Source organism: Bactrocera dorsalis, chromosome 5, assembly GCF_023373825.1.
Source record: "Bactrocera dorsalis isolate Fly_Bdor chromosome 5, ASM2337382v1, whole genome shotgun sequence".
NCBI classification, from domain to species: domain Eukaryota; kingdom Metazoa; phylum Arthropoda; class Insecta; order Diptera; family Tephritidae; genus Bactrocera; species Bactrocera dorsalis.
In genome coordinates this window covers 72,082,321-72,095,724 of record NC_064307.1, presented here as the reverse complement: position 1 = coordinate 72,095,724, position 13,404 = coordinate 72,082,321, and the positions used below count along the sequence as shown (strand labels likewise).

The following is a 13,404-nucleotide window of genomic DNA, read 5'->3' as shown; positions in this document are numbered from 1 at the left end:
GCAATCGGTCCAACCAAATTTTCGATTGTAAAAATTACATTGAAAACCGATAATAAAAATAACATTATCTAACTAAATTTTTTCCGAATGACAGGGGTATTATGTTTCACTCAGTTAGTCGGTAATCAATCAATAGCTTTTGCTACTATTTTGCAAATCTTATATTTTCTGAAGTTGGTATTTGAAGCCTTCAGCATAGTTTTCATCTCGATAAAGCTTCAAAGCGTATTTCAAAGGACCTTAAAGAAGTCTTCAGCATAGCTTTTATCTTGATAAAGTTTCAAAGGTTGTTTCAAGGGACATTTAAGAAGATATTTCCTTAAGCATTTTAAGCTCATTTTAATGTGTCTTCATATCATAAATCATATTTGTTTTTCGTTTTAATATGTTCCTAGCCTATAGTTTATGGGCGTAACATATAGAATTTTGCCTGGTATACCCATAATCAATATTTATCTCTACGAGGGTAAACAAAGGGAAGCAATAATTTAATTAAGTACTATTTTATATATGTATATTATACACATATGTATTAATATATACGCAAATATATAGTAAATACATCATTGAGATAATACTATTTCCATTGCTCTACGTTATGGCCCAAACGTTATAAACGAAATATTTATAACGTACCGTAAATCAACCTATATTTGCTCAGAGAAAAAACTTGATTAGATTAGCAGCAGTGTGATTACATATTTTTCTTAATTAAATTCGTAACTATAATAAAACGCAGTGAAATTCTCTTGTATAAATGTTTAAAAATATTTATTAAATATATTACACTTAAAAAATATACAATAACACACACTGGTTTACACTAAAGTAATGCCAAATAGCCCCGAACTGGCATTAAACCGCATTTATTCCATTTTAGTGTTGTTGCTGGAAGTATTGCTTAAAGGTTGTAGGTGCAGCTGTTATAAGCTGCTGCACCAATTTTTCTTGCTCACCATCGGAACTATCCTTATGGTAGAATACTGTAAAGTACACGATCAGACCGATGATGACAGCTAATACTATGACCGAACAGAATATGCCGAGTATCATATTCAGCGCACATTCGCAGCAGCTATAAAGAGAAGAGATTACAAATTAATTATATTAAAATAAAGAGCTAAAATTAGTATGCACTTAGTATACATCTTTCTGAAATAATAAAGGTAATATGCAAAATGTGTTATATACTAGGGTGGTTCTCGAAAACGCGACCCCACAAAGCAAATAATAAAAGAAATGTTCGAGTAAATTTTTTCGAAACATTACCGCAATAAACTTAGTATAAGCCAGGCTAGTCATCACTACGGACACGGTCTCATACTCAACCTTGTTAATGTACTCGGGTTAAGCTAGCAATGCAACCGGAAACAAGAGACTTACGAGGAACTAAACACATCGTTTTAATTCGTCAGTAGAGAAGATTGGACCAATGGTTCTGTGATCGACAATTCCAACGCCGGAATCAGCATATTCACCGACTGATCAAAGAGTGAAACAGGAACAGAAGCGGACTTCTCCTGTAGTTATACAAACACAGAATGCAGCTTCAAACCAGATGACTAAAACTCGGAAGTTCAGTCAGAAATTGTGGGCATAACAGAATGTGCCAAGTAGTCTTCATATTCCACGACTTCAAATACTCCAACTTAAGATACATTAGGCATCCTCTGAGTTCTTGGATACCGCTTAAATTGGTTACCACCCGGGTCAGACGCTTCAACCAACCAACTAAACAACAAAAATAAAGTACAGACTTCCCTCGCCTAAAACCTATCGGCTTTGCTAACAGTGTTACTTACATAGACCTTTCAGTTGAACTTATTATCAAACGAGACTATGAGTGATTTATTTCACATTTACAATTGTTATTTGAGAGATTGCTGTTTGAATAACAAATTCAGCGCTTAACCTAAATACCTATAATATCAAGTGCAATAATTATTTTTGCAATTTTGCGCAGATGAAGTATATCTGGGATTTCGCTGGTATATATTATATATAAATATGTATATGTATAAATACAGTTGATAATTATCTCTTTGCTAATTATTTCACCTCTCATTTATCGTACACTTTACACTGCTATACTACAATGCATCTATGCTATCTAACAATTCAACGCTTTCATACATATCACTCAAGTAGGTTGACTAATCGTCTCTGGGGTTTCACGTGCTCAGAGCTTATAATGTGTTTACTGATATCAACAAAATGTTTTCAAAAGTTTCTGCAACAACTAAGGAATATATCGAGGTTAATTTGATGGCCACATATTGTATTGGGTGATAGCTTGACAAGCAAAAGACAGCGAGTATTACAAGTTACTAACGAATACTATATAAGAATTCGATACTTTTTTTCAGAAGTAAAAAAAAATAATCGACTCTTCTTATAGTGAGCAGATCAATTGAAAAGTCCCTGGTTCAAGCATAAAAAAAACCGACTTTTTTGTCCATATGTGACAATAGATGATGAAACATAGCTTCACCATTTCACTCCGAACTCCAATCGATAGACATCCGAGCGGACTGCACACGATGAACCCGCTCCAAAGCGTGGAAAACGCGAAAGTCGCCTGACAAGGTTGTGGCGTCTGTATTTTTTGATGCTCATGGAATCCGCATAGTGTCGCAAGTCCGTGAAAACACCGGCAAAAATCCATCAATTGGACTTCAAATGGCTTCCGGGTCCACCGTCTCTAGATCCGGCCCACATCGACAAATTCCTGTTCTCAGTACTCAAAAGAATGCTCACTGGGGAAAAATGTTTACTGAATGACAAAAATATCGCCGAAACAAAGGCCTATTTTGAAGCAAATGACAAATCGTACTACAAAAATGGTATTTAAAAGTTGGAAGGTCGCTGTAATCAGTGTATCAACCTTGAAGGCGATTATGTTGAAAGAAAAAAACTGCGCCTATAGACTTCTTTTACCAATGTTTTGCTTGCTTAAAACTAGTTTCATCCTACCATATTGCACATTACTGTCCTGAGTGTTATATACTTCTAAATAAAAAAAACTTACCAACAAAAAAGTTTTGCTGGACATTTCAGACACTCCCACAAACAGTTGCACATTTTGAATATTTGTGTTTAAAATTAATTCAAAATTATTCTACAAAGTAGTACACAATTTAATTAATTTAATTATTTTTAAAGCTCCGTGTAAGACTCTCGTGCAATTAAATTAGTATTTGTTTCGTTAGTTCGTTCGATATCAGTGAATCACTAGACGGTATTTAACGGCTATGTAAATGTTTTCCGTTTTTTTCTCTCCGCAAGTGCGTAAAACACGTTATTTCGTTGGCAAACACAAACCGTAACTGTCGCGTCGCTCGAAAGTTATTAGCTTTTTTCCCCCAATGGAAAACCTTAACCTATGCGTGATACATATGGAGATAGGAGACCACACATGGATTTATTATCGCGTAATTCGTACACTTAACATATTTTAACTTTAACGGGAGTCGTGCATAACATGCCTCAACACTTCAAGTGCTTAAAACGACTTAGCAGCCATCACCTAAGGGTTAAGTAATCGGTGCCAATTATCGCGTTTATTGCAAGGTGTAAAAAAAATACAAAAGCAACATTTGGACGTGACACATTGTATTATCAGTGTCAATATATCAATGAATCGTATTTATGTGCTGATAAGAAATGGTATTTGTTACCGAAATATGTACCTAAGAACGACGTTATTTATATTTTCTTATCACTATCGATTGGTGCAAAAACAAGCGCAAAATAACAACATGGAGATGAATGTTTGTTCAGTCCACTTCACAGCAACAATTAGGCGGTGTAGTTGTTGGAGCACACACTTGAAGGTGAATCCCATCAGAAATCAACAAATTTTATGACTATGAAGGAAATTCATAACAGTTATATCTTTATGTCGCTCTAACTTATGTTTAAAAAATTCGTTTTTTTTAGTCCAACTTATTTCCCTTCAAGGGTGTTACGATGATTATAGCCTCCTTCCATACAAAAGTGAGCTCACGCGGCACTCACGTTGCACAGAGCTTTCTTACACCCAAATAATCGTGAATGATATAGTATTATATGTACATTTCGTAAATCTTCAGGTCAATGTTATAATATGGTGCTTCTTATGAGCTCTGTAGTTCCCACTCTTGACGTCAAAAATAGCTCTAAGTTAGTCATACCTCAACTAATACGACGAATCCATTCAATTACACATAAGTGTCATAATATTGACAGACAATAATGAATTTTCAAAGGATTAGTTCAATAGCTGACATCTGGCAGGAAATATACTACGATATCGAAGTTAAAACCACTTATCTTATCCATATACATATGTACATATATACATATATATACTAAGTATATACAAAACTAACGCACGTACATACATATGTACATATGTCGCTAGCGCGTAATTAGCAACTTTTTAGACAGAAAATTTCAAAAGAAGCATATGAGTCATTAGCGCAAAAAATGCAATCACAATAATGAGCTTTTCGGTATTAACCCAAATGTTCTTTTATCAATATTAATGAGGTGATAAGGAAATTCTGGTTTTTTTATACTCACATATTCCAAGCTTATTTCAACAATATAACTGATCCAGTTCTTTACTTATGAACTGTAGACGTAGGTCTAAGGATTGTGCAAAAAATATACATATTCTTATGGAAATAATACATACATATGTATGTGCTAACATGTGTGATATAGAAATCCCACATAGGAATTTATACATCCGTGCAAGCTTGTTCTCTATAGGGTAAATTACAGCTTCGTATTTGTACCTAAATGCCAGAGATTTGTAGAAAATATCTAAAGGAGATGAAGTTGATTTTAAGAAGTAGATTTTAAGCGAGGGGACTCTCCTTTTCTTGGCCGCTATCTCATAGTCTATACGAACTTTTTCATGAAAAATGAGACGCAACTTCTAGTACATTCTATAAGTCACTGGGTCACTGGTATCTTCAATAAGCAGATAGGAGATCTATAATAACATACAAAAATATGATCAGTCATTGCACCTTCTTTTGAAAACCTACAGGAATTCGCTACAGAAACCTTGAGGGGAAGGTAAGCTTCCTCCTGGCGGTTTTGGTCGCCCTTTTTCGTTCTTATCAAGGTTAATGAAATATTTTATGTGACTAGACAGTAAATCATCATCAAAAGGGGGGTCACTTATCTGAGGCTATGGTTTCCTTTTCATTGGTAGTGTTTTTTACGTGACGCGTCCCAAACCTAGCGGACAACACTGTGAAGGGGATGTTTCGCCTTCTCACTTTAGCTTGTTTTAAAACTGATGTTTTCTGGCTGCCCAGAGGATGCTTGGTCTAAGACCAGAAGTCGTGAGCTACTTGAGGCATAAGTAAAAGAATAGTTTCTGGCCACTCTCAGGTGAATGTCACTCAGGGGAAGAGGAAATCTCCACTCCTTTGGAGAGAACAATGGAGGACCTGGCTGCACTTGGTATCTCGTATTGGCGCCAAATTGCTAAAATAAGAAACGATTGTGGCGCTGTTATTAACTCGGCAATAACCGCGTAACCGCGGATTTTACTTGGCTGAGTGTTTATTTTGAAATATCCAAGACAAATTTAAAAAAAAAAAACACAAATCGCACTACATTGAACGACATTTTGCTTACCAAAATTTTACACTCGGTCTCGAATTGCAAAGTATTGCTCAAACAGTAGTTATGTTAAGGGAAGTGGTTCATAAAAAAGCTAAAGTTGTGTAAAGTACAACCTCAATTGTCTGCTCCCAAAAAAAAAACAAAAAAGAACGACAGTCAACTGAGCTGCAAGTTCCCTCTTGGCTAAAGCAACGTCGTCTCGCGTTAACAAGCCAGCAATCGAGCATTTGATATAGAACACCATCGCCCAGCTCAGCAGAATTTTCGACAGACACTTGCAATCGCATGTCAACTGCAACTCTTCCATTAACAAATCGAAGCAAACCACCAAACTCGTATGCACTCACGTCGTGGCGAAAACAGCGGTCAATTGCATTTAGTTGCAAACTATCTACCAGTGCTGGCAGCCGAAGCACACCACAACCGTAAATCGATTACACCGCGTGAAACAACGGTCTATAAAAATGTCACAAAGGGAAACAAAAAGTGCATATGCATATACCACTATAATTATCTGGTTGATCGGTGTTATGATAGCAACACTGCACACCAGCCTCGCGTGGCACTTAGCACAGACCGGCCTCACCGAATCCTATCGCGTGCGCCACCTATCGCTTTATTACTCACGTGTCTTCCTCTGTATTAGCGTGGAGAGTGAACTCTTTCCCACGTTGATCGCCACCAAATGGCCGGAAAATTTCGTACCCCTGCAAAGCGCGATATATCCGCATAGATTCGCACACGCTAATGGCAATCGAAGTGACTGTGAATTGATACAGAAGGCTATATGGACCCAGGTGGACAATTTGGGACGTTTGTGGGTGTTCGATGCGGGGTGGGAGCCAACGCCGTCGGCGTCAGATAAGAAGGTGGAGAAAACGACGAAAATGTGTTCGCCAAAATTGCTGGTTTATGACTTAATACGCAACGATGCCGAGGTGAGTGCCGGGGCTGAAACCAAATTGTAGCTTTGAATTGAGATAAAGGGAAACAATGTAGGCAATAATTGCGAAATTCGAGTGAAATTAGTTACGATAGAAATAGCGTTTGCCACGATTTCGTCGCGTTTCTTTGTTTTTGATAGATAAACTCGTTAAATCGTGACGTCATCAATTAAAAGGTGAAAATCTTGGGCTAAGAATGGTGGACCAAAAAGAGTAGATGTTTAGGCGATATTCGGTTTTTATCGAGAATTTTAACTAATGGTAGGGCGTAGCTCTAACCGATACGACCGGAGCGAATATATCTATGATGTGGTTGTTGTGACGGTTCACTAGTACCCGCTTGGGTGGTAAGATTCATGTTCGTTATCATCGAAGTCATCTAGGCACAGCAAATGTGATGTTCCGAAGGGGTCGGAGAGGGATGATAGATGTGTAGGGTTTGCTGGGCATGCAGAGAGGTGGTTAGAGTCATGCGGGGACACGTTGAATGCCGGAAATATATGTATTTTGTTTGTCATGGCTGATGCTGGACGTCATTGCTATGGCTTATAGTTGAGCTTTTAATCGTCCCTTAGAAAGATCGTCTCTACAGAATGATAGTCCCCTGGAATTTTAATGAGCTAAATCAATTTTTAAGCCTGAGTCTTGTTTAAATTTCTTAGCGGATCTGGTAACGAAGAGTTTGCAGTGAAGGAACTAGAGATGTAATAGAGGGAATATAGGAGAGGGACCTAATTTCAAGTTAAGGCGAAGTAAATGCGCTCAAGGAATCTCTCACAGTGGTTTAGAGGAATTTGGAGTATTTTATTCTAAGCGGAAGACATTGTCTTTTAGAGATATTGAAAAAATTACCATGTTCAAAAATATAATTGATTTCTTTATCCCTTACCCACACCAACGTGGCAGGTATTGCGCATCGACTGTAACCGCTATCTAACACCACGTGATAGTGAGAAATTAATCATCAAATTGGGTCCCAGTCCAGCGCTGTGTAAAGTGGAAAAGTATATTTACTTCCTACGTCCCGATGACGCACACATACTCGCCTACGATATAGTGGAACAGAAGTGGCATCGTCGTGCGCTGCTCAGTCGCAAATTCCAAGGCATTATTGAGGCACCGTTTCCAATCAAACCAATTGACATCGCTTTCGGCCAGCAGCGTGAACTACTCTTTGCCGATGCGGATGGCAAGCTGTATGCGACGCCGAACTCACAATTAAAGACAAAAACAAAGGAAGTCAATGAAATCGCCAATGACTTGAATGCGAAGAAATTGCAACAGACGGAGGTGACGAAGAACGACGTGTCGAACTCAATTGAATTGGAGTTGTTGGGCAGTTTGCTGGGCCCCAGCAAGGGTATGATGGTGGATGAGCGCACCGGTGCGCTTTACTATGCCGTACCGAAATACGGTGCAATCGTGCGTTGTGCATTACAACGCAATTTAACGGCGGAAGACAACGAGATAGTTTACTTTACATCGAAGAATATACAACAAATATTCTTCGGCGTGGGCGGTGCCGTGTGGTTGTTGACTGACCGGCTGCTGGAGCCGAATGATCATTGTTTTTCGAATATTTAATGATAGCTACGAGTTGTTGGCTGCCACTTGTGGGAGCGAGCTCATATACAAATATGATATAGGAAAAATATATAGACATACATCAAATAAGGGAAAAAATAATGAAGGACAAAAAATAAAGACAAATAAATAAATTAAAAAATAAAATATAAAAAAACAAAAACAATAAATAAAAAAAAAATAAATAATAATAAATAATAAATAAATAATAAAAAAAAAATAAATAAATAATAATAAAAAAAATAAATAATAATAAATAGATAAAGAATAATAAAAAATAAATAAATAATAATAAAAAATAAATAAATAAATAATAATAAAAAATACAACAGAAAAAAGAACACAGTTTTTTAGTTTTGTAAGCTTAAGATTTTTTTACTTTAAAAATCATTTTTGTTTTTTTACTTCAGTTAAATTATTTTTTTATGATTACACAACAGATTCTTAAATGTTTTTTCTTCGATTTGTTCTACATATATATAAATTAATGTGTACATATAGTAAATGTATGTATGTAAGTAATTTTTATGCATAAAATATTTAGCTAGAGATGGGCAAAGTTCATTTTAAATTAAAATGTATTCTTTTACTTTTTTGTGAAATTTTTGTATTTCATTCTGCTTTTACTAAAACTGTGCTAATTCATTTTATAGGTATGGCAACGTTATGCATTTGAAAGTTTACAAATTATTTAGCCAAAATAAAAAAATACATGGGTAGTATTAGAGCGTAATATATCAAAAAACCTGTTTCATATTTGTGACAAAAGTTTTGAAGAAGTACTTATGTAAGATATGTGCCGTATAAAAACAATGCACGAAAATTCAATTTTGTTGTTAATAGCGGCTTTCGCGTGTTCTGTGGCAGCAATATCCCAACAATTGGCTTTCATTAAACTAAATTAGGTGCCTAATGTCTCCTTGTACAACTGTTTGTATTATAATATATTTTTTTATCATGAAATAAACTCAATTTCGTATTGTCTGTTTGTTTAAATAACCCATCAAAGCCTGCAACCGCTTTTTAATGTTCTTTTGATCATCGAGCGTGCAGCCCAATAGTGCGCTCTCGAATTTCTTGTCGACCGGCCCAGCATCCATATCCACACCATATTCATATGATGATGACGCTTCCGCTGCACTGCAGCAAGCATTCAGGTATTGTTGGCAGCGTTGGCGTGACAACACTGGGTCGCCAATAGTAATCATCATATCGATCAGTGCATTGATTTGACTGAGCGCATCTTCCTGCGAACGATCGCGCACCGTATGTACCAATAAATCGACGGTGGAGAGACGCGCGTTGACTCGTTGTATGTAGCAGAAGATTTCCTCACGTTCCGCTACAAAGTAGAATTAATGATTTATTTTATTAAATGTTTATAGTAACTTAAATGCAAAGGCTTACCTTCCATCATGGAATGCAGCATATCGTGACTCTTAATCAAATCAATGGACATCAGTAGGAAGTCCTTCTTTTCTTGCAAGCCCAAGGCATCTTTACGGAATTTCTCGACGCGCGCATCTAACTGATCCAACACTGAAACAAATCTAAATTGCAAACAATTATTATTTTAGTTTACTGATATTAATGGTGACGCATTTTTTCTAAATTAAAATATATTAAGTATGTAATTGGAAAAAATATAATTGGAATTACCTCTCGTTAAGGTTAAAGGGCCTGTTTAGCATTTTGTTACGTGTGGTATATTTTAATTGCGATGAGACAATGGAGTAATTGATATTATTTGGATTTGTTGGTAATTGTGATTTGTTGTTTGATTGGTTCAATAGTACATCAAGTTACATACATAAATACATAAAAATAAAAGGAAATAAAATAATTATTTGTAAAGGTTAATAAGTAAATTATATGCCACACCACAATTAGCAACTACTTAAATATATTATATATAGGTTTTTAAGTAAAAAATAATAAAAAAAGTTAACTTCTTCTGCTTTAATACACTTCACAGGTGCATTTCTTACAGCATAAAAGGGTATAAAAAAATATTGATTTTGGACACTAAAAAGTGCAGTCGATTGAATTAAATTACCCACACATACATATGTTTGTAATACGGTTAAGATAAAATTAATCATTACAAGCCAAATATTAATTATGTGCATATAAAGCTTTGCACTACGGAATTATTGCAGCAACAAGTTTTAACAGTGAAGAAATAATCTTTACACGAGAAATCGACAATAACTAAATGACTTGATAAATATTTTACAGCATTTACACACTTAACAAACACATTTCGAAGCACATACAATATATTTCCAAGAGTTACTCGCGTTCAGGTGCCCTTATACGGACTTTAGAAAACGAAAGTGAACACAGTGTTTGCACGGGTACCTACGAAACTTCTTAATCACTTGTCTATTAATAGATTATGTCCATATGTGCACTTATTTAGAGTTTTCTCGCCCACATACTATAATTTAATGTTGAAATAGGGCAACAGCTTGCATAGTTTTGTTTGAAAAGCACTTTAAAAACGTAACATTTTCCACAAAAATCTCTTTTTGGCGAAAAACATATTTGACGGACACACTATAGGTATATAACTACACATTTTTATAGTGCTTATTTACTATGTATGTAAATACACTTGAATAACAACCTGTCCAATGCTTTACTATCATCCACATATCCATAGCTCTGCGTTGATGAAGCATTTACATCTATACCACCGCCAGCAAGGTCACTAAAGTGACGTGACGTTTCCGGAAAGCTTACATGACCGCCTAGTGATGATGCTGATGATGACGCCCTTGCCGCAGCGTCATTTAGACCGTGCAAATAATCAAAATTCATTGATGATTCCGACTGATAGCCTGCTGGGTTATCTGAGTACTCCTGTGGTGGTGGCACAGGAGTGGAATCAATGTCCATATCTTCTCCCTGAGACGTGGTGAAAGCTTTTTTAGCGTTAAACGCTCAAACAAGGAAATTAAAATAAATCAGTTCGCCTTTAGTGCAGAAACTGCGAACTAATAGAGTATCTTGCGCGGGCGACAATTGCTGACTATTGATGTTATTGGTTGTTGTGATTTTTCTCTACACGCAGTCAGCGTGTATATCTTCGTTGTTATTATTTGTTTTGTTGCTTTTAAACGCCTACTATCGTTGTGGTTTGTATGCCTATGAATTGACCAAAATCTATTGTATGGACGCTTTACGTTTTCTTTTTGTTTTCGGTGTGTGTTTTCTTCTTTTTGTACTTCACGAATCAGTTGTGAATGTTTTTTTGTTTTTGTTTCAAATTTACACTTGGAATGTTGTCTTTTGGCTTTGTTTGCTTTATATGTATACTAAAATAGCAAGACGAGAGATATTTTATAATTTTCTTAAAAAATTTTATCTCTTCATGTGTAGCCAGCCTCTATAGTTAACGCGACGTAATGTAATGAACGTCGAAAATACTGGAAAGATATTTAAAAAAAATACAAAAAATTAATCTTTAATTACCTATCAATTGAGCAGAGTTCTAGTGATGGCAGTGTCAACAACGACAAGTCGTTATCGACAGCACCACTGGACTTCGTTGTGTTTAAATGCGGGACGGCAGTGCAGACGGGTGTGGAGAAGGAAGAACCACTAGATGTATTTGCGGATGTTGTATTGTTTGTTGTATTAAATAATGTATTCCAATAGTCATCTGCGTTAGCTGCCCGTTCGGCTGGCCCTGGCGTTGCTACGTCCGGAACATTATCAAGGCGGCGACGCTTTCGCAGCATACTGAGAAAGTTGTCAAACATTACGCGAAATATGCAATGGCGGACGGAAAGTATTCTGGATTTTGGCACGTCTATTTTCTTTGACGTACTCAAACAAAACCCAAATAAATGTATTATTTCAAAAATATAGAGGTACGTAGCGCGAAATGTGGCGTGATTTCATAAGATGTCATTCAAATTGAAATTCAATTTAGCTGCGTCTAACATTTTTTAAGAAAATATTTGTTTCAACAGGTTAAATATTAAGCTTTACACATGTACATATTTATATTATGAATATGTTTTGTATTGGTTTTTGTTGTTATGACACATGTGAATATTCGAGACCAATGTCACGGACGTTGGTTTGCTTCGAAATTCTGTTTACACGAACTTGCATACGCACATCAATAAAATTTTTATATCAACTAAGGTACTTTTTTTCAATTATCAGCTCAGCAATTCTAATTAATACACGCAACGCGAAACTATTAGTAAATTCCAGAAAATATTATGAAAATATCTCTCAGCAGCACACATATGTTTCATTCGACAATTTAAAAATATACGACTCGAATGATTTCATACACATTTCCACTTTGCGCAAAATTTAGCGATACATTCGCTTTTCCGAATTTTCGCAAGGTATTTACGTTTTTTACCACACACTACATAATGAGATAAACGCGAGAAAAGATATTTCCACGACAATATAATAAAGCCTTACGCGTAATGTTTGTTAGCGAAGCACTCCAATAATCGACATGATTCTAGAACCCGAATAAAATTTAATTGTTCGTTCCCTTCCTTCTCCACTACCTTTCGACTGCTTATTTTTATTCTGGCTGTCATTAAAACAACTTTATACGAATAGGGGAATGAGCGGCATATTTGGCTAATTACCTGAGTGAATGAAAAAGCAATAATCTGCCCGTTTCACATAGACAAATTTGGTGTAGGGAACTGGGATCGTCTTCAGATGTTTCACAGATTTTCACCAATTGTCCTTTCAGTGTCCTTCGTGTACCAACGCGCTCTATTCTTTCTATGAAATGTATGCACAAAATTATTCTATACGCATTTATTCATTTTTCGTTTGCAGTATTTCAGAAAATTTTCAGCGAAAATTTCTAGTGTTTTTCCACAAACCATTTGACAAATGCTAAATTCCGTCTCCTTTTTTCAACTGCTTCTTTTTGATGTCTTCTGTTTACTGACTTTTGACTTTAGCTCCACTTTTCAGCTCTGTATTGCGCATAAGCTATTGAAGGAAAAAATCCAAAACCTACGACAAAACCGTGCCGGTTGTCAAAAACACCTTGCTTTTTTTTACCACATACAATAAACAACCAATTTATATTTTTCCGTTTTGCAATTTTTTAATGTTTATTGTTTTATTTGTTTGCTTTTTGTGGTTGCTTACTAATTTGGATACTGTTATATGTCAAAAAAAAACTAAGAATTTGCATGAGTGGGTTGAATTGTTTTGTTCCAGCTGCTTCGTCTAAACAGTTAGTTCACAATAG

General features: G+C 35.8%; 3 protein-coding genes and 1 long non-coding RNA gene across 10 annotated transcripts in view; 2 read left to right on the top strand and 2 right to left on the bottom strand.

Annotated features, from left to right (window-relative positions):
* The window catches only part of LOC105229435 (uncharacterized), a 127,736-nt gene that overhangs the window by 9,904 nt on the left and 104,428 nt on the right, over positions 1-13,404 (top strand). The gene's annotated exons all lie outside the window — the stretch shown is intronic.
* LOC105229431 (protein midgut expression 1) lies at positions 745-3,338 on the bottom strand. The gene is made up of 2 exons (XM_011209719.3): positions 3,029-3,338; positions 745-1,075 (listed from the first exon to the last, which is right to left on the bottom strand). Exons 1-2 carry the CDS (start codon positions 3,079-3,081, stop codon positions 877-879), a joined length of 252 nt encoding a protein of 83 aa, XP_011208021.2. The 5' UTR covers positions 3,082-3,338; the 3' UTR covers positions 745-876.
* Positions 5,448-8,333, top strand: LOC105229490 (uncharacterized). The gene is made up of 2 exons (XM_049458142.1): positions 5,448-6,563; positions 7,476-8,333. Exons 1-2 carry the CDS (start codon positions 6,090-6,092, stop codon positions 8,151-8,153), a joined length of 1,152 nt encoding a protein of 383 aa, XP_049314099.1. The 5' UTR covers positions 5,448-6,089; the 3' UTR covers positions 8,154-8,333.
* On the bottom strand, positions 8,500-13,384 carry LOC105229432 (BAG family molecular chaperone regulator 2). 7 transcript variants are annotated; one of them, XM_011209723.4, is made up of 6 exons: positions 13,028-13,382; positions 12,782-12,949; positions 10,783-11,584; positions 9,813-9,833; positions 9,561-9,703; positions 8,500-9,495 (listed from the first exon to the last, which is right to left on the bottom strand). In XM_011209723.4, the coding sequence occupies exons 3-6, from the start codon at positions 11,052-11,054 to the stop codon at positions 9,122-9,124; spliced, it is 810 nt and encodes a 269-aa protein (XP_011208025.1). In that variant the 5' UTR covers positions 11,055-11,584; positions 12,782-12,949; positions 13,028-13,382; the 3' UTR covers positions 8,500-9,121. The 7 variants fall into 7 exon arrangements, with proteins under 7 accessions (XP_011208025.1, XP_011208024.1, XP_011208023.1 ...); XM_011209722.4 differs by having other exon boundaries at positions 12,782-12,923; XM_011209721.4 differs by having other exon boundaries at positions 12,782-13,382.